We start from the raw sequence: 21,788 nt of genomic DNA, 5'->3' as shown, positions 1-21,788 counted from the left end.
TCCTCTCGGGGCCGTTCCTTCCAGGAAGGGAAGGTCAGAGCTGCACGGCCGCCCCGCTGTTCCCGGACGCTGCTTTGCCATCTGCTGCGCTGCTGCACGTCGTCCGCCACGTCCCTGCCAGCCCCAGGCAAAGGGCAGCACTGTTAACTCTGGAGCGGAATGAGGGCTGGCCCTGCGTGCTGCTCAGGGCTGAGGGGGCGCTGTGTGTTTGCAGGGGGAGGGGGACATCATGGAGCACACGCACAGCGGGTACAGCAGGATGTTTCTACGAGTGCAGGTTGGCCTCTCCAAAAGCCTGAGTGCCCTGTTGAGTTTGGGGTGAGCTCCGTGTGGTTGCTGCAATGGGGATTTCCTCGTCCCACGTGGGCTCAGGTGCTCTCTCAGGATGCGCTGCATCCAAGCATCGCCCTATAAAGTCTCTGCAAGGCTCTTCCCTCTGCTTGGGGAACGAACAGCTTTTGTTTCTACTCTGATTGTGTATCTTGATCACTTGGTTGGGCTCAGGGCATTGCAGAACTCTTTACAGAGCCAAAAGCAGCCTCTGCACTGCAGCAGCTCGATGCACCTTGTGCAAATGGCCAACCTCAATCCCAAAATGCTCAGCCCTGAGTGCATTGCTCCAGTTCCACATCCCTGGCCAGGCTCAGGCCGTGTTACTGTTGTGCTTCTTGTGCTCTTGGGGAAGAAAAAGGAGTTTGCATCTCCCCATCCCCAGAGCTGCCCGGACACCAGGGTGAATTCGCACCTTGCTTTTGGTGGCGAATGCTCTCCGTTAACGTGAGGGGAACAGAACGACAGGGCAGCCAGCAGAAGGAGTTAAAATCAGATGGACAGAGCTCTTTATTGCAAATTCCAAAGTAAAAAGATGTACAGTACAAAGGAACTCAATGTTCAGACACAGAGCGCCCGTCCCACTGCTCTCCCTGGAGGCATTCCTCCTCCCTCCCACCCCAGCCAGTTCCATCCTCCTCCTTTCTTTGCGTAAAACAGCAGAGAAAAAAAACCTGGAGGTGACAGGGATAGGAAACAGCGTTCAGACCAAGCAGGGAGCAGAGTGAAGGCACCAACCTTAACCAAATAGAGACCTACAAATATTTGATATTTCTATCTGATGAATAATTTGGACCAAAACTCTACGAGGAGAATTGATTTTTACAAGGTTCTCCATTGGCCCTTTGCCTTGCAACAACTCCGGGTTAGATCCGGACCCCTGGAGGAGCAGCTCATCCCCTTCTGGGACCAGGCAGCAAGGCCATGCAGCAGAACCTTGGGAGGGATTCCATGATCCTACGGCCCTGTGCCATGCGTGGGTTCCGTCCTTTGATGTCCCAAAACGTGTGATCTGAGCTCCTGGAGCAAGCAGGGAGCAAAGAGGCGGTCCTGCAGGAAGCGCCCAACGGATGGGGGATGGCGCCATCCTTGGTTGGGTGCCTCTTGCTCTGGAGGTGTCCAGCCACACCGCCGCTGCGTGGCCAAGGGCAGGGGGTGCTGGGGACGTGGGCACCTGATGCCCCGTGACCACGGCGCCCATCTCCAGGGACGCCCCCAGTGTGAGGTAAGAGATGGGAGATGAGGGACCAACGCAACCCCAGCGTCTCACTGCGGTCGTCGCGTCAACATCGAACCGAACCAAAGAAGACCTTGGAGGAAGGACGGAGAGGACAAGCAGGCAAATAACTGGGACACCGAGACAACCCGACCTTGTACAGTGAAAAGGGTAACGTTTATTTTATTGTCTTTTGGCTTATAGTAACGTAATCCTTAATCATGTTGGGTAAGATCATTATGAGCCACCATGCAATTTCTAATACACTAATCTTCACTATTGATCTTTTACAGCTTTAACAATTTATTTATTTTTTTTTTTCTTTGCGGCGGAAAATTAAACAATCCGAACTCTGGTGTGGCCTCTAACATCACGGTTTTATTGGAGTTTTTCTTCTTGTTGTTCAACATTGGCTTCTATATTTTTAAAAAAAGGTGAACAGGAAAAGTGAATAAGCAGCTTAAATCGGTATTTCCTTTTTGCCCTTCCCCTCTGCTCTTTTACACAGTAACAGATGAACCGAAAAGGGAGGACTTGGACACGGGGGGAGGGAAGAGAGCTACTTGCTGTAGTCTTGGCTTTTTGGCTACGTCCTTTCCACGGACAACAACACCCTCAGCTTCGTTCCCATAACCCTGAATCTGGAATATAAATCCCAGCGTACGCCTTTGACTTCAGACACCGACGTCCTTCGTGCTTTTGGGCCAAAGTTTCCCCTCTGTCCTTGGCTTCACCCAGTGAAGATGTCCAGAAACGCAGCTCCATCGGCTGCAGCGGCTGATGGCACTGGCTGCCCCGAGCAGGAAACGAAGAGGTTGAGAATGCACCAAAAACCCAGAACCTTCCGTTCAGCCGGAGAGCAGAGGAAGAAACCCTTCGTTCCTCTTCCTTTGCCACCAACTAACGCCACCTCCGACCTCTCGTTTGGGTCTGATGCTTTAAAAAAATAAATATATATACAGAGTTTGAAGGGATTTCCTTTAGAGGAACTGAGTAGCGGAATGGGATTGCCAGCAGGAATGCTAATTGCACCAAGCTTCGCCTGCGAGTCAATGGCCCAGCTTAAGAACAACTATGAAGTTTAGCCAAATCTTGCATAGAAGTGGTCGACTTATTGCACATTGGAACCCAAGAATATATACTTCTGCTGTTGCAAAGTCCATTTGCAATAAAGCTTTTTTTGTTGTTTAAATCTATTTTTTTTGGGGGGGGGTAGGGTTTATGTTTTTGTTGTTTTTTTTTTCTTTGGGGGACGTTTACTGGCTATCTAAAGTCTAAGGAAAAAAAAAAGAAAGATATTAAAAAAATAAAAATAAACATGGACAATGGCATAAGCCAGAAGCCATTCTATTATTTTCGTAGTTCTTTGTATTTACAAAAAGGCATGCCGATAAAATAAAATGATATATTACAGTATTTATAATATTCTCTTAAAAAGTTCAACCACACTTTTCAGCTATTTATTATTATCGTTATTTTTTCTTGTGCTGTTTACAATGTAGCCTGTACATATGTATGTTTTCTCTGTTTTATTGTACATCATATCCTAGGAGCAACTGGGGCAAAGAGCTGACGGGACAGAAAAGGTTCCTCGCCGCGTTCCTGGGGCGCAGAATGGCTCCGTGCGCACGGCGCTGGGCCATGAGATGATGCCAACCTCCGTCCTCCTGCTACCGCCAGCTCCTGGCTCTCCCCCTCTTTGGGGTCCCCTCGGTTCGGCCCTCAGCCGTCGCCGCCCTTCCTACCCTGGAAGAAAACCCATCCCGGCCCTGAAGAACGAACCTCCACTGAGCGGCGGTCGGGTGCCGAGGTCGCCGTGGCCGTTAAGAAAAAAGAAACGTTGGGGCTTCTCCTCTGTGGCATCGTTTGCTGCTGCAGCGAGAAGACTAGGCAAGAGGTAGCTCTGATTCCTACCCACCCTGCAGGGCCGTTCGAGTTCGCCACTCGATGGAAGTGGAAGAAATGGGAAGGAGGTGAAGGCACCTGGCGCCCGGCTCTCCCCCTGCACCCCCGGGCTGGTGCTTTCCCACTGACCACACGGGCACGTGCTGCCTTTCGTTTGAAACAAACGGGGAGAAAAAAAATAAAAAAAGAAAGAAAAGGAAAAAAAAAAAAAATCCGGAACAACCAACCGACAGCAGAATCGTCACAATAAAAACCGCTGTGGCCACGGAAGCAAGAAAACCAAACTGCGCTGCGCCGACGCAGCGCTGATGGAGGAGCAGAAGGGGCTCGGAGCTCCCTGCCATCCCCTCCACCCCACGGCACAGCTGAGCGATGGCCCCTTCCCCAGCCCTACTGGGGGCTACATGCCAGCTCCCCCCCCCCTTTCCAGTCCTCAGCGCTTTTCCCTAGACTAAAAAAATAACACAAATCGAGTCTACGCTGCAGGATGGAGGCAGAATCGTAATTAACGCTAACGACAACTATTGCAGGATACAAATCAACGTGCTGACTGGTATTCGAGCCCTAGATTTTGGTTTTACAGTGACAAGAGTAGAACAAAGCCATTCCCAGTTCTTAACGTCACCCCTTGGACCGGGTCCAGAGCAGCATTGAGTTCTATTTCGGTGTGCAAAAAAGATGGCAGGATGGAAAAGAAAGACGCGTCGTCAAACAGACACACACGGATTTCACCTGCTTGTTTCATTTCTTTTTTTTTTGTTTTGTTTTGTTTTGTTTCCTACTGGCAGGTCTATGAAAGATTGCTGAGAACGGGTCAGTACCGGTGAAGGGCACGATTATTGTTAATCTCCAAATACAGTGTACGGTAAGTCAGTGGAGTGCCTCGAATTTATGGCTTAACACACTGCTGTGGACAGATTATTGAGTGTCTCGTGGTTTAATGGTTCCTCATGCATGGTTCCTGGTCACGGCATGCCATCATGCAAATCGTTTCTATGCATTGAACGAGCACTTTGATTTTTGGGGGCTCAGCCTGAGCTGGTTCCAGGCTGAAGGTTCCCGATTACCCCATCTCCCAAACCAAGTAAAGCCCATGTAGAAAGTAGAATGCAGATAATAAATATCAAATAAACTATGACAATTAATTAAATGGCATGGGCTAAATGGGTGGTTAGTTTCTTTTTTTTGTTGTTGTTTCGCTTGTTTTTGCTTTTTCCTCTTTTTTTTCTTTTTTTTTTTCCTTTTTTTTTTTTGTTTTGTTTTGTTTTGCTGCTTAACTAAATGCAAATCTACTTTTGCATGAACAAACCCCTTAACATCGTGACTTCTGGGTTTTCTTTCAATAATAACCAACAAAATGGGAAAATAAAATCCATTTTTTGGCTGCTTTGGAAAATATATGAATCCCAGCAGCGGGTTTTATTTCTGTGTGTGTGTTTGTGTGTGTGTGTGTGTTTTTATTTTGCTTGTTTGTCCTAAGTTGCATTGACTGATGTGGAACATGCAGTATCCACCTGCCTGAACAATAGAAAAATCCATATTTTTTCCTTTTCTCCCTGCTTTGTTTTAAACGTTTGTTCACACAGGGGTCCTTTAAACAGGTGGAAGGTCACTGCTTTAGATGCAACGCTGTCACACAGGAAAGCAGACTACGTTTGGTATAAGATCTTCAGGTTAAGTGTCTCCACAGCTGTTCTGTATGGATATATTTCACCAAGTTTGTAAACAATCTTTTTTTTTTTTTTTTTTTTTTTTTTTCTCCGCTTGCAAATATAGATATAATTCTTTTTTTTTTTTAATTTTCCCCTAGGTTTGTACAATCCCAGCGTTCTGCCTCAACACTTGGATTCCCTGACGTCTTTTTGCCTTTTCGCCCGTTCCCGTCTTCCCTCCTCCGCCCGCTGCTGCTTCTCCTTCTCGGGTTTGGTGACGCTGTCGTAGGACGGCAGCGAGGCGGTGGAGGGCGTCCCTTCCTTCTTCTCTCTGTTCGTTCCTCCGTTCTCCATTTTGGTGGGGAGGGGTCTTCGGCTGATGAACCCCCGCCTCGCCAACCGCGACCTGTAAGCCCTCTGCAACACCACGGCCGAGACCTCCTCCTGCTTGCGCCGCAGCGTGGTGGTGATGGGCTCGTAAGACACTTTGGAAGGATTGGAAGCCACAAACCTCTCCTCCATCTGTTGTCTCAGTATATCCAGCTCTCCGCTGTCCCCCAGGACGCGTTTGGTGAAGGCAAACAGGATGTCTAAACAGTGGATCCTATCTCCACTTACCATAGGGAGGTCCATGGCGATGAGTTCGATGGTGTTGGGCTTCGGGACGCGCAGAGGATGCTCCAAAGCGTCGGCAAAGTCCGCCAGCTTGCTGTACTCTATGAACTGCGTGGCGTCGGGGTCGAACTTCTCCCAGATCTCGTAGAAGGTCTCGAAGTCGTCCTCGCTCAGCGGGTCCGCGCTCTCCTCCGTCGCCACACTGAAGTTCTCCAGGATGATGGCAATGTACATGTTGACCACGATCAGGAAGGAGATGATGATGTAGCTCACAAAGAAAAATATCCCCACCGAGGGGTTCCCGCAGTCCCCCTTAAAGCCGCTCCCGGGATGTTCCTTGTCCAGGTCGCAGTCCGGAGGCCGGTTTAGGATGGGCAGCAGGAGGCCATCCCAGCCAGCCGACGTCGTGATCTGGAACAAGCAGATCATGCTGTTGCCAAAGGTCTCGAAGTTGAACATGTCGTCGATGCCAGCCTCGTGCTTGACGTAGGCAAAGTTGGACATGCCAAAGATGGAGAAGATGAACATGACCAGGAAGAGCAAGAGGCCGATGTTGAACAAGGCAGGCAAAGACATCATTAAGGCAAAAAGCAAGGTGCGGATCCCTTTGGCTCCTTTGATCAAACGCAGGATACGTCCGATACGAGCCAGGCGGATGACTCGGAAGAGAGTGGGGGATACAAAATACTTCTCGATGATTTCGGCCAGGAACATTCCTGAAGAAGAAGAAAAGGATTGGGTTTTGTCAGCGTGTTTGGGCCAGCCAGGTTTAAACGATCTCTAAATTGTATAACTTGCATTTGGGAGGTTACAGGCATCTCACAGATTAGCCACTAAAACCAAAAACTTGGAGGAAATCACCCAGTTCAATTCCCAACCAAACAGAAAGCAAGAGTGCAAATCACATGCTGATGTAGGAAGTGCTGCAATGCTATTTTCAGTGGTCGGTAAGCATTATAACATTCCAAGGAGGTGAGTAAAAAGTCTGTTTTTAAAGATAAGGAGAGTAATTGTCAAGTGTTTTACTCCATACCACTGGAAATGAACACCAGGACAGAGGGGGGAAGGCAGGCAAGTTGGGCCTTTGAGCTGCCAAACTGCCACGGGTGACAAGGGAAGCCAGAAGTCCAGGTGCCTACATGTTCTCTTTGAATGCACCTTCTCTGAAAACACCAAGAAAGAAAAATGGGTGCCGCACTCACCCACGATGGACAGAATCACAACCACGAAGTCAAAGATGTTCCACCCAATGGTGAAGTAGTAGTGCCGCAAGGCGAACATCTTCAGCACACACTCGCAGGTGAAGAAGATGACAAACACCAGGTTGATCCAGTAGAGGATGTCCTCCATCTGCTTGCTCTGCGTGTCCGTCTCCACCATCATGGTCACCATGTTGAGGCAGATGAGCATCATGATGACGATGTCGAAGGCTTGCTGGGTGACGAAGTCAAAGACGGCTCCCTGAATGCGGTTCTGTGCAACGAGAGAGCGGCCGTGAGCCAAACAGGCTGGAACAAAAATCTGCCATCAGTCAACAGATTGCTTTCTTGTGGGTAGAGGCACAAGATGAGGACACTGCTCCTCAGTACCCTTTGAAGACTTCAAGGCATGCTCCAGCCACAGATCACTCCGTGTGTGGGAAAGGCAGGAAGGTGCTATTATTTATATCCCTATTACCAGCATCTCGTTCTTTGGTGGGAGCAAAGGCAAGCTGACAATTCCAATCACAACTGGAGGAAGCAGCCAGGTCTGCCCTGCAGCACGACTCACCCGTGATGACTTACCCATGGCATTACCTACAGAACTCACCATGCAAAGCCTTTCACAAAGCAGGGAAACGTGCCTAGGTCCTGACTGGTGTCACCATAAGGCCCGAGACCCTACTCTAGTGCTAAGAGGAGACAAGATGATGATGTGCTGGCCAGCATGAGTTAGAACAAAGACGCTTTTGGAGCTGAAGCTCCTTCAGAAGTCTGTTCTGCATTTTTTCCCTTTCTAACGCACTCACCAGAGGTCGGGGAATCGGCTTTTGAGGCTTCTTGGAGCCCAGTTTTTTCATGGCATTGTAGTATTTCTTTTGTTCTTCTGTCATGAAAATATCTTGACCTCCAAAGTAAAGGGGCAAAAGGAAAACTGGTTACAATCAGTTCAAGCACCAGAAGGGAAAGGAAGAACACAGCAGCAAGTCATGAGGATACCCGCCATATGGCAAGTTGGTGGCAGCTATTTTAGACAGCAATAACTTACACTAATTCCCAAGATGTACCAATTTTCCCTTAAAGAAAATGGAACATTCTTTCCTATAGAGCTTTACTGAGTTCTATCCTTCCTCATCCCCTCTATCTGATTTGTGATAAACAGGCAGCAGAGGTGTCAGAGTTCTTACTAAAACTGATGCCATTTAGCGAGCGCTCCATACATGCAAACCCTCAGCTTGTCTTCCAAGGAAGAAAAGCAGAGATACTGAAAATGACAGTGGCAAGGAAGACATCTTACTTCAAGCCTTTGCATTTCAGACGAGGAAAAGCAAATAAAAAACCAAACATATGCAAATTCATGCTACAAGGGAGAAGCTCCATCCAAGCTGAGTTCTTATATAAAGCTTTGGGTTGCCTCAGCTCGCAGTGGTTCTGCAGCTCTCAGCTCTAAGAGAGGGGGCACTGGGCTGGGGATGGAGCTCCTCGGCCTCAAGATGCAGAAAAACCCCATTGGCATGGAGAGGCAACGTTCCTCAAGTGGGTGTTGACCTCCACGAGCAAACAGCAAGCACTTATCTTTTTCTTTTGTTGATTGAAGTTGTCAATGATGACACCGATGAACAAGTTCAGAGTGAAAAAGGAGCCGAAGATGATGAAGATAACAAAATATATGTACATGTAGATGTTGTCCTCGTACTTGGGTTGCTCTTCTTGCTGAAGGGGAGATGAGAAGGAAATGACATTTCAAAGATATCTTACCCACAGAGTCAAAATGAGATCTTTTTCCAGTGTTATTTTCAGGCAATCGGGAGTTTCCCCACCCCTAATAAAGCAACCAAACAAATGCTCTCTTGGGGATTTGCTTCAGCATCCTTTACCTTACTGCAGTAACACCAGCAAATGAAAAACCATGCTATGCAAAATGAAATACAGGATAGAAACGCAGCTCTACCCTTTTTACTCTTGATTTTATGAAAGCAAAATAGCTGTGCGAGCTGCTGGGGGTGAGAGTGCTTGTGGCCACGCACTGTACCTTTCTGGAATCTACTGCTGCATACATGATGTCCATCCAGCCCTTGAATGTTGCCTAGCAAAGAAAGCAGAAAGCAAAGGAAAAGTTCCCTTAGACAGAAATTGCTTGAAATAACTTGAAAACCAAACAAGTCTGACTTGTGCCAGCTGTGTCACAGTGGCACCCTTAATGTCCATTTATAAATAACTCATAAAGGGAAAGACTAATATTTAAGTCATATTAATATTTATGGGCAGGTTTACTGTCAGCCCCGTGGATGATTGGGCACAATCTTTAAAGGGCAGAGCTGGGGCCACTTGTGGTGCTGGGGGACCCAGAGCAATGGATGAACAATAAAACAGGGATTCTTCCCCCAGCCCAAAGTTGGGTGAATCCATGGGATGCTCTATTTCAAGGAGAGGGGGAAGCAGAGAACACACGAGAAAAAGTCTTTTTACCACGACTGTGGAGGAGATGAAGGCAGCACTTACAACTTGCAGAAGAGCCAGGTATCCTGCCCCAACGTTGTCAAAGTTGATTTTCACGTTCTTCCATCGGATCTCAGTGGAGTTGGGTGGCATCAGCGCCTCGCAGTCTGTCTTGTTGTTAACAATGTCTATTTCAAAGCGCTCCTCAGACGTTTCGTTAAAGCAGTAATGGTATTTCCCAGCAAACAGGTTAACCCCCATAATGCTGAAAATCAGCCAGAAGATAAGGCAGACCAACAAGACATTCATAATGGAAGGGATAGCGCCAACCAAGGCGTTGACAACCACCTGTGTTGGAAGGGGTGGGAAAAAGTTTCAGTACAAAACACGAGGCAGGAGATGGCAAGCATCAATACAGCACTTTTTGGGGGGGGAATAGGAGGTAAGGCCACGGACAGATCGGTGGCAGTGACTCCACGCAGAAGTTGGCAGTGAACTTATTCCAAGCTGTGAGAAAAACCCTTCGTAAATCCACCTCGGAAGCTCTGTTTCCCAATTAAAACAGAGTGTTGGATTTGCCGGGTTTGGTTTTGGATCAGTCACTTCTTTAGGCCAACGATCTCTCTCTTTCCCATCGTTTTAATCACCCAAAAGGGAGATGGGGGCATCAATTATCGATGCTTAGTGATCTCACGTTGGCTCCTGACTGCATCCCACTCAGAGCGCGTCTGAGGGTGCTTTTGCTGACGGATTTGGTGGCTCTTGGCCTCCGGGGGCCCTTACGGCCATTCCCCACTGTCAAAGAAGGCTGTGATGGCGTTGGACGCCCGCTTCCAGCTCCCACCGAGGTCACCACCCAACGCGGCGCCGACTTCGGTGGCAACGGGACCGAGGCAGAAGTGCTCTGTTCACAAGGTCTCCAGGTGACTAAGCAAGGCCAACCTCAGGCAGACAGCTGAGCATGCAGCTAGGCAGGCTCGAGAAGACAGAGAAGCCATGTTCCTCCCTCCACTGGCAGCCAACACAAAGACAGCAGTGGGCACCAGCCCCTAATTTTCACCTCTCCTTGTTTGGGAGCACGACATCCTTCAGCATCCCCAGCCACCACGAGAGCAAACTGAAGCTGCCGGGCTTTTAACAGAGTTAGGGCAGCAGGATATTCAATCTTGTATTATGTGCTCCTAAATCAGGTTCCTTCAATAGAGGAGCAGAGTCTAAACTGTTTCTACGCCTCTGCCTGAGCTTGGGCACACAGAGAGCAATGCCACCGCTCCTGGCACAGCAGTGCGACGCTGTCCCACCAGATCTGTTTGCTTGATGCAGTCACTGCGTGTGCAGTGAGCTCTGTGGTGAGTGCCTGCCCTCCAGCACAGAGAAAAGCTGAAGAAAGCAGCAATCCAGGCAATTAGCAGCAATGCAACAACTAACAAATGACCTCACGACTTCATGCCTTGTCTACATAGGGTTAAAAAGGCAAAGATTAGAGCCGGGCCCTAGAGATAACAAGGCTTTGCTTCTATTGTCCAAATGGGATGTGCTCCTGCACGGCATCGTGCCTCTTTGTTCTAAGATGCTTCTGCTATCCACTTCATTGCACGAAAAGAAAGCACTATACCCTCCCAAAATAAATTTACACGTCATTGCATATCACTGCGTGACACTTGTGCACCACTGAAGAAGATCTGAGCGAAGGAACATGGCTTTTGTGCACAGACTGAACACCAGCAACTGACAAAAAGGCATGCATGGTTCACAGCACTGCTGTCGGACTCCCTGAACAACTGAAGAGCAGAGCAGACTCTTTAAAATGCAGATTACTACGGAGTAGAGAAAAGCAAAGAACTGCAGTGCACGTTTCCTTTGCAAAGGCATTTCCAATCTCTGGCTCTGAAGGGTGGTTCTGGCTTTACAGTGCAGCAGCACTCATCTTAAAATCAAGAAGAAAGGAAAAAAAACCTTTGGTTTTTGGTAACTGATGGGGTTCCCGGGGTCAGAACTCTGCATCAGTTTTGCCGTCATGGGAATTCCCAACTCGAGGAATATCCTGATGCTGTATTACAAATCACCACTTCTCTTTGGGTTTTTTATACCTCCAGGCTTAGCACTAATTCCTATGTGCCCACAGCAGCCCTTCTGCTGAGCACCACGTGCAAAAACCAACCATGTGCTTTGGTGGCAATAAAACCCGTTAGAGCAGTGCTGGCTGCGTGCTGGGGGCAAAATCCTTCGGTCCTGATGAAATGCATCACAGCATTATTGGCTTGTGGGGACAAAAAAGGGACAGAGGAGCCCAATGGGCGCAAGGAAGGGATGAAGTGGCACACGGACGCTTGGTGCCAATGGAGGAACTGCCATCCTGTGTTGTTGCATCGTACCGTGAAGCTTAGCGTGAAGCTCACAGAGCCTGGTAAGGTAAAAAAAGTGAAATAAAAAATAGGGGGAGAATGCAGTGGGGAAGAGATAACCCTCTTTGGATTTATTCTCTCACTTCTTTCGGCCACTTCCTGCAGAATTTGGGGATTCCCCGTCGGTTTGTGGCCCTTTCTGTGCTGCACTCTGCATTCAGTTACAGCAGAGCAAACCCAAAGGAAATCAGAGGACTTGGGGGATCCTCCAGCCAGACCATGCAAAGAAAAAAACCTCAAACTGCAGAACTGTGCAGATGCTATTTCTTTCCCCTTTTTTCTTATTTTTTCCCCTATGCTTTCAATATATATAATATAACCTTAGCTCTCATAATCTCTCTTGTTGCGAGACAATCGGGATTCAACAAAAAAGACCAAAATTACTGACCTAGGAGCAACTGGGAAATCCATCCACATGACATACCCTTCACTTACATGCATTTTTTCTGCATGTTCTTAAGAGTGTCTCAATCCCAAATGGAAAAAAAAAAAAGTATATAGGCACCAAAATAGAGGTATGAGCGGGAAAGCAGCGGAAGACACTGAAGTAATTTTGAATGATTTCAAATCTGGCTAGCAATTTGAGGAAAGCTTGTTAAGTTCAATGCTTTGCTTCGTGGCTCGTGTGACGGTGACAGGACAGGGGACCGTCAAAGCATGGTACAAGGGAGGGAGTGGAAAGGGAAAAAGCTTCACTACCAGACAAGGCTTCCAGTCACCGCCAGACTGGACCGAGAACAACAAGGTGCAACAAGAGGAATTAAACCAAGGCCGTTTTTGCAAGTAGCCGAGCTCCCCGCTGGTCCCTTCCTGGAGCCTCTCAACCCCCCCCTGCATGGCATTTTTTGGCAGCCCCTCAGAGATTCTTTCCATCCGACCCCCCCAGGAGGCGGCGGAGAGCCTGGGGCGGTTCGAATTCTGCTTCTTTGCACCTGGTGATTCTCCCTAGATAGAAGAGTTACAGCTGAGAAGCCCCCTCGGATGCTAGAGGTCAAAGCCAGGCTCAATGAGAACAGCCAAGTGTTAACATCGTCTACAAATGGCACGTGGTTGGGGCCGGTCATTAATGTAATGAGGCAGCTGGATGCATTCTCCCTTTCTTAATTGGGGAGTGCGCAGCGGTGGGCAGGGTGGGGGACATCGACGGTCGAGGTGATCGAGTCAGCAGCTGCACCACACTTCTGATTGGAATTCTCTTTTCCACCCGTTTTGATCAGTTCTAGCATGCGTAAAAAAAACCGCTCCACGGGCATGCAGAAGGATCAGCTGCTGATGGCATCTTACCCTCATCCCCTCAAATCGGGACAACGCTCTTAAAGGCCTCAAAGCTCTTAGGGTCCTAAGGGACTTTATGGCACCTAGTTCCGAGTAGCCCAGGGCATTAGCTATAAGGCTGACTAAAGAGACCTACACAGAAAATAGAAAAAGAAAAAGAAGAAAAAAAAAAAAAAGGAAAAAAAAAAAAAAAAAAAGAGAAGAAAGGAAAAGAAAGGAAAAAAAAAAAAAGAAAAGAAAAAAAAAAAAAAGAAAAAAAAAAAAAGAGAAAAAGAAAAAAGAAAAAAAAGGTTCCAGACTGTTAGCACGAGTCCCCTAGCCCTGATTGCCCAACCCCGGCTGCCAGCCTGGGCGGCCCCCATAGAGAAATACCGAAGACATGACACCAGCTGCCTACTTCACTTGACTGAAACGACCTGGAAGGAAATAATGCGGTTGAGAAAGGCAATAAGAAAAGAACATAGGGGAAAGAGAAGTGAGAGAGAGGCAGAGACACACAGACGGAGAAAAAGGGGTCTGTCGGAAGGAAGAGCCCAAACGGATGACAAAAACCTTACCCTCGCCCTGTAATGTCTGCAGGATCCCAGCGGCTCCCATTAAATTAAGCCAGACAAATGTTAAAGGTACCTATGAGAAAGAATACAGATAAATACACACACTGCACCACCTGAGCTCCGTTTGCACAGCAAGCAGCCCAGCTGGCTTCTGGCAGAGCGGCCCCGAAAAATGGGAGCACCCAACGGAGGGCACGCGGCCACGGCGGCTGATCCCAGCTCTGGAGGCTCATAAACCCAAGCAGCATGGGGGGACACCTCCATTGCAGAAAGGCGAGGGGGGATCAGCATCTTACTGATGGGGGGAATGCAGGATTGCACGGTCGCTCAGGCTCTAATCCCAAAACGACAGCAGAACTGGGACCGGTTCATTTCTGCCCCTTTTTCAACGCCACGAAGACAACACATCCTGCTTACAGCCTGGAATCAATGCCAGGCTCCACGCTCGTGAGTTTAGGATGAGAGGCAACAGCCTCAGGTTGCACCAGGAGAGGATCGGGTTGAACGTTAGGAACAATTTCTCCTCTGAATGAGCGGTGATGCATCGGCACAGAGCGGTGGAGGCACCGTCCCTGGAGGGATCAGGAACCGTGGAGATGTGGCACCTGGGGACAGGGTTTATTGGGGATGGATCAACGGTCGGCTGATGATTTTGGAAACCTTTTCCAACCTTAATGATTCTATTTAGTAGCTTAGTGGTAGCAATGCTGACAGGAGGACGGTTGGACTTGTAGATCCTTTCCAACCTTGTGATTGCGAGATTCTATGATTCCATGAATTCCTGGCTGCCTTTGGCCAACTGGTGCAGCCCAGGCTCTCACTGCATTGAGGAAAAGCTTGGGAGAGTGGGGCCATTTCTTTTTGGAGCTGGGACGTGCCTTTAGGGCAGCGCTCCAGTCCGCAGGTGAGCCCTGGGAAACTCTTTGGATTGGATTACGCGTGACTCGGCCGTATGAAACAGCATCTACAGACACCACCCATCAGCATCCCACTACCTTCCATTTCTGGCTGGCATCACGTTACAGACACAGATAAGAACAGAAATGTCAATCTTTCGTAAGGAAAAAAAAAAAAAGACATCAATATACAGCAACAAATAATGGAAAAACATGAGGCCTCCTCTAGCAAGTGTGTTTTGGTGGGTTTCTTGTTTTCTTGTTTTGATCCTATTTCCCAGAAGAGGACATTTCCCATTTGCCCTCCCTCTTTTTTAAAGAGGACGTTAAAATACTAACATGACATTAATTACAAAGATGATCCTTATGAAACACCACGTATTTCAGGAAAAAAATTCAGATTTCAAACACAAACACAAACAGAGGAATTCCTGTTCTCTGCTCTTCCTTCACCAATTGTGAAAATCCTCTTCCCCCCCTGACATCTAAGACCAAACCAAGGGCTCAGAGGGGCATAAAGCAACGCCATCTGACCTAAAGAATCATCCGCTGGTACGATGGGTTGGAAAAGCTCTTACCCTCTGTGGGTCAAGCACATCATCCAACACCAGTACATGAGCTCTACTCATCTTCACAGCCGTGGTTAAGGGCACCCAGGCAGCAGAATAATTTCAATCTCTTTGGTAAAGGGACGTTGGGAAGACACAGATTTTGCCTTGCTAAACTGTGTGCGTGCTTCGTGCTTCTTCTATCCTTGCATTTGCCCCAAAATGCTACTAAATACCAAGATGCTACAATACAAGGCAACAGGGCTCTTTGGTTTCCCCATGTCGCTTTGGGTTCTTTGCTTTTTAAGTTATACTGTTGGAAAAAAGAACAATGTCAAGGGCTTTCCAAGGGTTTAAACTAAGCCCTCATGGAACAGAACCAGCCTATGTGGGATGGGACCAAGGGCAATGCAACCCTGGCACATCCACATCACATCAGGTTGGGACTCCGATCGCACGGAAAAGTGAGAACATAAAAAACTATGCTGAAAACAAAACAGAATGGGAAGGCGTACAAGGAATCACCCAAAAAATGGGCGAGAGGTGAGACCAAAGTCAAAAGGCGTTTGGAGGCTGTGGGGTCTGTGGTCTGTAGATACAGAACCGAGGTGTGTCACTCCCTATATAAAACACAGACTTCACTGAATCCGCACTTTGAGAGCTTCTTCCCCTCAGGACAAGGCCTCATTCCTGAGCGTGAACCTATCAGAATGGCAGGAAAAAGTCTAAAGGCTCTTTCAGCTTTCATGGGGCCTCTGCAGTGTTATTCTCTTGCACACTCCAACAGAAGACACAGCAGGCACCGATGTCAGACCAAAGGGATCCCAGATTGACTGAAAAGCAGAAGCCTTCACGATTACCCAGAACAAGACTTTGTCTTCACAAATACACCCACAGCAAGCTTTGGGGATCAGAGGAGGAGAGTTATTTGACAATGCTACCAAACCTGAAAAATAACATTCAAGAGGGTCGTTATGATGCAAAGTCTTATTCTCTATCCGTTACGGCCTCCGCCACGTGACTCCACTCAACCCCATCAACATCACATTCAAGAATTTGAAAATAAAACGTGCTTAGCAGCTACAGGATATTGTGCAGAGCTGAGGTTTTGTTGAGCAACATTCAGCTCTGGCTCATTCGTTGCAACATCAGTTTATTCTACAGCTTTCGGCATCTCGAATTCCCATTTATTTTTTGTGGACTAAAACATGCGTGTTTCCCATCTATGGTAGCAAGCAAACAGAAATGTACCCTAAGTACTGCAAATTCAGGCTCCTTGCATGGGCCACTGGCGCTGCACTTGCTCACTCTCTGCAAATCTGCCACGACCACACGCCGTGCAATTTGTAAACGACACTTTGCTCGTTCCCAACAGCTGGAATTCGACTCACAACAGGAAGCATAAGGACCACGAGTGTCATTTCTGTTGCTGAGCAGCTGCTCTTCTCTGCAATACTGCGCCCCAAAGGATTTCATTTTGTCAAACTCTCTCCCCAGAGCAGCACAGAGGAATAGGTGGCAGCAAGCATCGGTTCTCATGTCAGCACTTGTGCTTAAGGCAGTGACAGAGATAGAGTTATTTTCAGAAAAGAAGAGTTACTTCTTCGAGATGTGTAAGAAGGAAAGGTGTTATGGGGAGCAGAGCTTTTTGTAAGGAAAAAAATGTGATATAAACATATATATACATATATTAAAAAAAAGTCAGTTTTCCACAGGAAATGTAGACATCCTGAGTCACTTCTGCCCCTGAATTCCAAGGATAGTTCCTCCACCTACTCAGAAATATTTCCAGTGTGATAATGTTGCTGAACAGCAACTTGGCATCAATGAATCATACTCAAAAGGTTCCTTCTCCCAACAAGAGCCCTGGAAGGCTTTTAGGTTTTTTGCATTCTATTTGCTCTTGGGACACTCACTACAATGCTGCTTCACAACTGGATGTGGCAAAATGTTTTTAAGAGAATCCAAGCACTTGAGATGCCCAAATTGCACAGGAAATGCCCTCCACACTCAAAGGGCTCAACCCTCCAATGTGTTTCGGACACGCATCTGGGTTTGAATCCCCACTAAATGCATGACTCAGTTAGGACACTTTGCAGAAGAAAGCATCACCCCAACACCCTGCTAACTAACACGCGTTTTTTTCCCCAATCAGAAGTAGAGAGGAGAGGATACATACAGCCACAATGAGGAAATCCAGCCAGCACCAGGCGTTGGTGAAGAACTTGACGAATCCGTAGGCACACCATTTCAGCAACATCTCCAGGATGAAGATGTACGTGAAGACCTTGTCTGCGTACTCCAAGATGGTCCGGATGGTTTTCCTCTGTTCTATGTAAATATCCTCAAAAGCCTGGGGAATAACCAGGTTTTCCTGTCATCACACCAGATTTACTCCATGGGTCAACATGGCAATTATTGCAGAAGCTCATCCCAACAATACTGAGATGAGCAGTGGATGACATTCCTTACGCACTGCAATACATCTGCTCTAGCAGGTGCATCAACTATCTCAAATTACTACATTTCTACTCAAAATACGGCCAGAACCCAGACATCCAGGCTCAGGAACTTCATTTTTGCTTTAAACTAAATGAACTCACCAAGAAAGAGTGCTTTTGTACAGCACTCACCACAATGCAGATCTGTTGTTTGCCAAGTAAGAACCATCACAGTTCCCTTTTTCACCAAGTTTCCTACACAGAGTTCCCAAATCCCCCTGGCTGCTTCTGAATGCCACTCACCAGGGCTCCACTGCTCAGCAGGATCATGAAGATGATGAAGGTCTCAAACCAGTTATGCTCCACGATCAGAAAACACGTCTTCCTCAATGTCCACCAAGACTTCCCCAGCCCCTCCTCAATATTGACCTGGCAACACTTACAGCGCTGCATGCAACCTGGAAAGGGAACGACGCACAAGGAGGGGTGAGCCCCACATTTTGTTGGGTAGGGGATGAGGTATTGTAAGAACGTAACGTTTTCAGTGCCTGGAATTGATGTGGATGCCCATAATATCAAGCGTGCTGAGTTTCAGTTAAAACTCTGTGTGTCTTGGGGGTTTTTAGGATTACTTCCATCATTTCTGTTTCTAAATTAACAAGGACTCCTGAACAGGTTAAGCTAGCTATATTTGGTGAGAAATCCATGCACTTGACAGGACTGGAATGGAGAACCTGCCCACAGAATAACCTTGAGCCATTTACAATCTCTTTGCCATGGGAATACCTGTAACGAATTGGCTGCTGAAAGACACTGAGGCCAGTGACAGAGAGGGGAGGAAAAAAAAGAAAACAAAACCAGAAGCAGATTCTTCTGCTTCTAAATACTCAACCCATTAACTGTGCAAAAGATCAGCTTTCCCTACCTGTAAGTCAGCTAGATCTTAGCAATGGCAGCTACATCTCCGAGGCCTTCACCCTGCAAATGCTTCCTGCCTACTTCAGCTGTGATGGAGGGCCCAAGAAGGCTCTCAAAAGAAGCTAAAACTCAACCCCAGACCTAAGCTGAAGGCAAGCTTACAGCAGATAACAGCTCAGAGGTTCCATCTAACTCAACGTACCCTCGGTGAAGCACGCATCCGGGTCCAGATACTCTTCTGGTGCCTCCACGGGGACTTCTTCCACTTCAGGCTTTATATCAATGGTGCTGCCTTCGGAGGAGCTGGTATCATCCAGTTTCTTGAACACAAAATAAAACCCATTCCAACCTATAATTAGCTCCCACCAAATACCGAAGCTCGTGGTGACTCAGCAAGTCATTCACTGCATTTACTGTAGAGAAATCTGTTCCCTCACTTGACCTCATGAAGACCAGCTTACATCTCACGTCAATAGGACGGACAGACACCTCGTTCAATTGGTTCCTTTAATCACATACCCACATGCACTAAGTAAATACACAAGTATGCACGGCTCTTCACAAAGCAACCAGCACAAGATGCTTCTGTCTTGGGTGCAAGACAACATCATCACGCAAACAGAAGTCTTGTGCTGGAGCTATCTAGTTCTCCTTCCCAAGATGCTTCCATCTTGGAAACGACAAGAATGGATAATTAGCAGTTCCACGTACCTCTTTGCTGCCATCAGGATCCGTATCGCTGCTGAAATCTTCTGTGTTGAGATTTTCAAAATCCGATTCCCCGACAGCAATAGGCACCCGGACGGTGAGGTTGGGGTTGTTGATGAAGGACATGTGGTCTTCATCGATGATGTATTTCTCCACGCTGCTCCCAATTCCGCTCGTCGTGCCGTTGCCATTCTTCTGATAATCGATGTCTCTGTGGATATCGGCCCCTGTGTGGTTGGCAATGCAGTTCACCTTCTTGTCATACAGCTCGTCCAAAGGCTTGACCTCATCTGCCTCTCTCTGCTTGAAGTGAGCCTGCATGAATTCACGCACTTTCGCCTTGATCCAGGCGATGCCCTTCTTGATGCGAATCACGGAGATCTGCAGGTTGTTCATCTCCCCATCGTCATCCGTTGCTGCCAGGTTGTCTGCGCTGAAGGAGCTCAGCAGCAAAGCCAGGAACAGGTTCAGCACCTGAAGGAGAAGAGGTCACACTTGGCAGAGCCTACACACGAGGGCAAGATTTCCACCTTGGGCCCATCTAAAGCTCAAAGGAAATGTGCCACACTGGGGCATCTTGAGGGATCGATCCCAGATTTATTTCCTCGCCCACATCTGCTGGTAGTTCCAGGGCTCATTCTGTTTTTAAATCCCTTTAGTGAGAAACAAGTCCTTTCAGACAGGGCTCAAACTCTACTCGTAAGATATACAGCCGTTCGCTCTGCTTCAGCCTTGCTTATGTTTTCCTCCATAGACTTTTCTTCACAAAATGCAAGTCTAGAGAGAAACATCCTGATCCAGTCTGAGCTCCCACATGACAGCCTGAGCCCCTTCTTGCCCCTTCAACGGCCCCTTCTTGCACACAGTAACTCTGCACTAGCAGATTTTAGAAGAAACCTCCAACCTTATTTTAGCACTTCAGGACCTTCCTCTCCTGGAATTCGAAAAGCTTTTACTGCAATCTGCTTGGATGCTGTTTTTGTGGGCAACTGGCTAAGGCCAAACAAAGCTCAGCCTTAATATTTTACTACCAAAGTCAACAGGACTGTTCATCCATCAAAGGCCACGAAGGACCCCAACCAAACTGGAAGAGACACCCTAGACCCGTGGTCTCCCCACGTTCTGTCCTTGTCCTGAGGTATTCCCATGCTCTACCCCACCCAGAAGAAAACGATAAAGCCCATCAGTAACCATTTACTGACCACTAAGTTTCCGATGACCATGACCATCATGAAGACAATCAAGCACATGGCCTGTCCTGCCACCTCCATACAATCCCACATGGTCTCAATCCATTCCCCACACAACACACGGAAGACAATAAGGAAGGAGTGGAAGAAATCGTGCATGTGCCAGCGGGGCAGCTCACACTCCGGATTGATCTTGCAGACACACTCCTTGTAGCTTTTGCCAAAGAGCTGCATGCCCACCACCGCAAAGATGAAGACGATGATGGCCAACACCAAGGTCAAGTTGCCCAAAGCACCCACTGAGTTACCGATGATTTTTATCAGCATGTTCAGAGTGGGCCAGGACTTGGCCAGTTTGAAGACTCTCAGCTACAAAAAAAACAAACAAACAAACAAGAAAAACAACAGTTAATTTCGTCTGTTTTTAAAAAAAGGGCACAATCAGGCAGAACTTCATAAACCAGAGCCATCAAGAATTTCATGCAGCCATAACCTCCCGCTCTTGCTGCTGAAATCATTGGCAATAGGGATTGCTTCAGTTCTTTGTCCGTTCAATTCTACATACTCTGCACTTAGGTATTCCTCCACATACTGATCTCCATTAGCAAAGGAAAAGCTGCACATACAGCCTAGCAAATTTGACTTGTTAAATTATCTCAAGAGACCACAGAAAATGAAGTGTTCTAACGAGGTCAAACAACATCCGTATCAAGTACTCTGAAGCAAGACACCAAGTCAACCCTCACTGCATCAAATTTCATACAACATAACAGCACTGCCAAGAAAGAAGACACCAAGAAAATGATACAACTCCACCCACTGTCCTCCCCAAAAGCAAAAAAAAAGGAGTTTGAGGGGAATGCTCCTTTTCTTTAGATAAAGTAAGTAGCATTCATAAGGGACTGGAAGATGAATACCAATCGGAAAGATCGCAGCACAGAAAGCCCTTCCACATTCGCCAGACTCAGCTCCATTAAACTGAGAGAGACGATGAATCCATCAAAGATGTTCCAGCCTTCCTGGAAATAATAGTAGGGATCCATGGCGATGAGCTTCAGGAACATTTCTGCCGTGAAAATTCCCGTGAAAACCTGGAGTGTTGGGAGAGAGACAGAGAAAAGAACGGGCACAGATTCACATCTGTCCATTTTGTGATCTTCAGCCCCCACGATGATCCTTCAATTCATCGTGACAGTTCAAACACTGTCTATTCAACGCCGTGTGCTTGTCCCCAATTCTCAGCTTCACTAACACAAATCTCACTGACCTACTCCTATCTCACTGACACCAGAGATTTACGGATGGATTTTTAGGTAGTATTGCCTTTTGTCCAGAAAGGTGCACCCAACATCTCCAAGCTGCCACAGACTGCAGCTTCAGGTTGGAGCGGGGAGGTTGAGGTTGGGTATTAGGAAACATTTCTCCTCCAAAAGAGTGCAGATGCAGTGGCACAGCTGCCCAGGGAGCTGTGGAGTCGCCGTCCCTGGAAGAGTTCAA

At 47.5% G+C, this 21,788-nt stretch overlaps 1 protein-coding gene and 1 long non-coding RNA gene across 4 annotated transcripts in view; one reads left to right on the top strand and one right to left on the bottom strand.

Annotated features, from left to right (window-relative positions):
- The first annotated feature begins 1,558 nt into the window (after nucleotides 1-1,558).
- On the top strand, nucleotides 1,559-2,889 carry LOC128091861 (uncharacterized). Its single transcript, XR_008211529.1, has 2 exons — nucleotides 1,559-1,717; nucleotides 2,055-2,889. It is a non-coding gene; the product is annotated as an uncharacterized LOC128091861 (long non-coding RNA).
- A 1,772-nt stretch (nucleotides 2,890-4,661) lies between these two features.
- The window catches only part of SCN8A (sodium voltage-gated channel alpha subunit 8), a 47,754-nt gene continuing 30,627 nt past the window's right edge, over nucleotides 4,662-21,788 (bottom strand). For all 3 annotated transcript variants that reach the window (XM_052705249.1, XM_052705248.1, XM_052705246.1), the window contains exons 15-27: nucleotides 21,209-21,382; nucleotides 20,304-20,660; nucleotides 19,105-19,575; nucleotides 18,596-18,713; nucleotides 17,779-17,933; nucleotides 17,214-17,387; nucleotides 13,046-13,168; nucleotides 9,420-9,704; nucleotides 8,950-9,003; nucleotides 8,493-8,630; nucleotides 7,727-7,831; nucleotides 6,921-7,191; nucleotides 4,662-6,434 (exon numbers count right to left, since the gene is read on the bottom strand). In XM_052705249.1, coding sequence (XP_052561209.1) covers nucleotides 5,287-6,434; nucleotides 6,921-7,191; nucleotides 7,727-7,831; nucleotides 8,493-8,630; nucleotides 8,950-9,003; nucleotides 9,420-9,704; nucleotides 13,046-13,168; nucleotides 17,214-17,387; nucleotides 17,779-17,933; nucleotides 18,596-18,713; nucleotides 19,105-19,575; nucleotides 20,304-20,660; nucleotides 21,209-21,382 — 3,573 coding nt within the window. In that variant the 3' untranslated portion in view covers nucleotides 4,662-5,286. The remainder of the gene's footprint in view (nucleotides 6,435-6,920; nucleotides 7,192-7,726; nucleotides 7,832-8,492; nucleotides 8,631-8,949; nucleotides 9,004-9,419; nucleotides 9,705-13,045; nucleotides 13,169-17,213; nucleotides 17,388-17,778; nucleotides 17,934-18,595; nucleotides 18,714-19,104; nucleotides 19,576-20,303; nucleotides 20,661-21,208; nucleotides 21,383-21,788) is intronic.

The sequence above is a fragment of the Tympanuchus pallidicinctus genome, unplaced genomic scaffold (assembly GCF_026119805.1).
Source record: "Tympanuchus pallidicinctus isolate F22 unplaced genomic scaffold, pur_lepc_1.0 scaffold53, whole genome shotgun sequence".
NCBI lineage: Eukaryota > Metazoa > Chordata > Aves > Galliformes > Phasianidae > Tympanuchus > Tympanuchus pallidicinctus.
The sequence above is the reverse complement of the archived record's forward strand: the minus strand, read 5'-3'. Positions and strand labels throughout refer to the sequence as shown.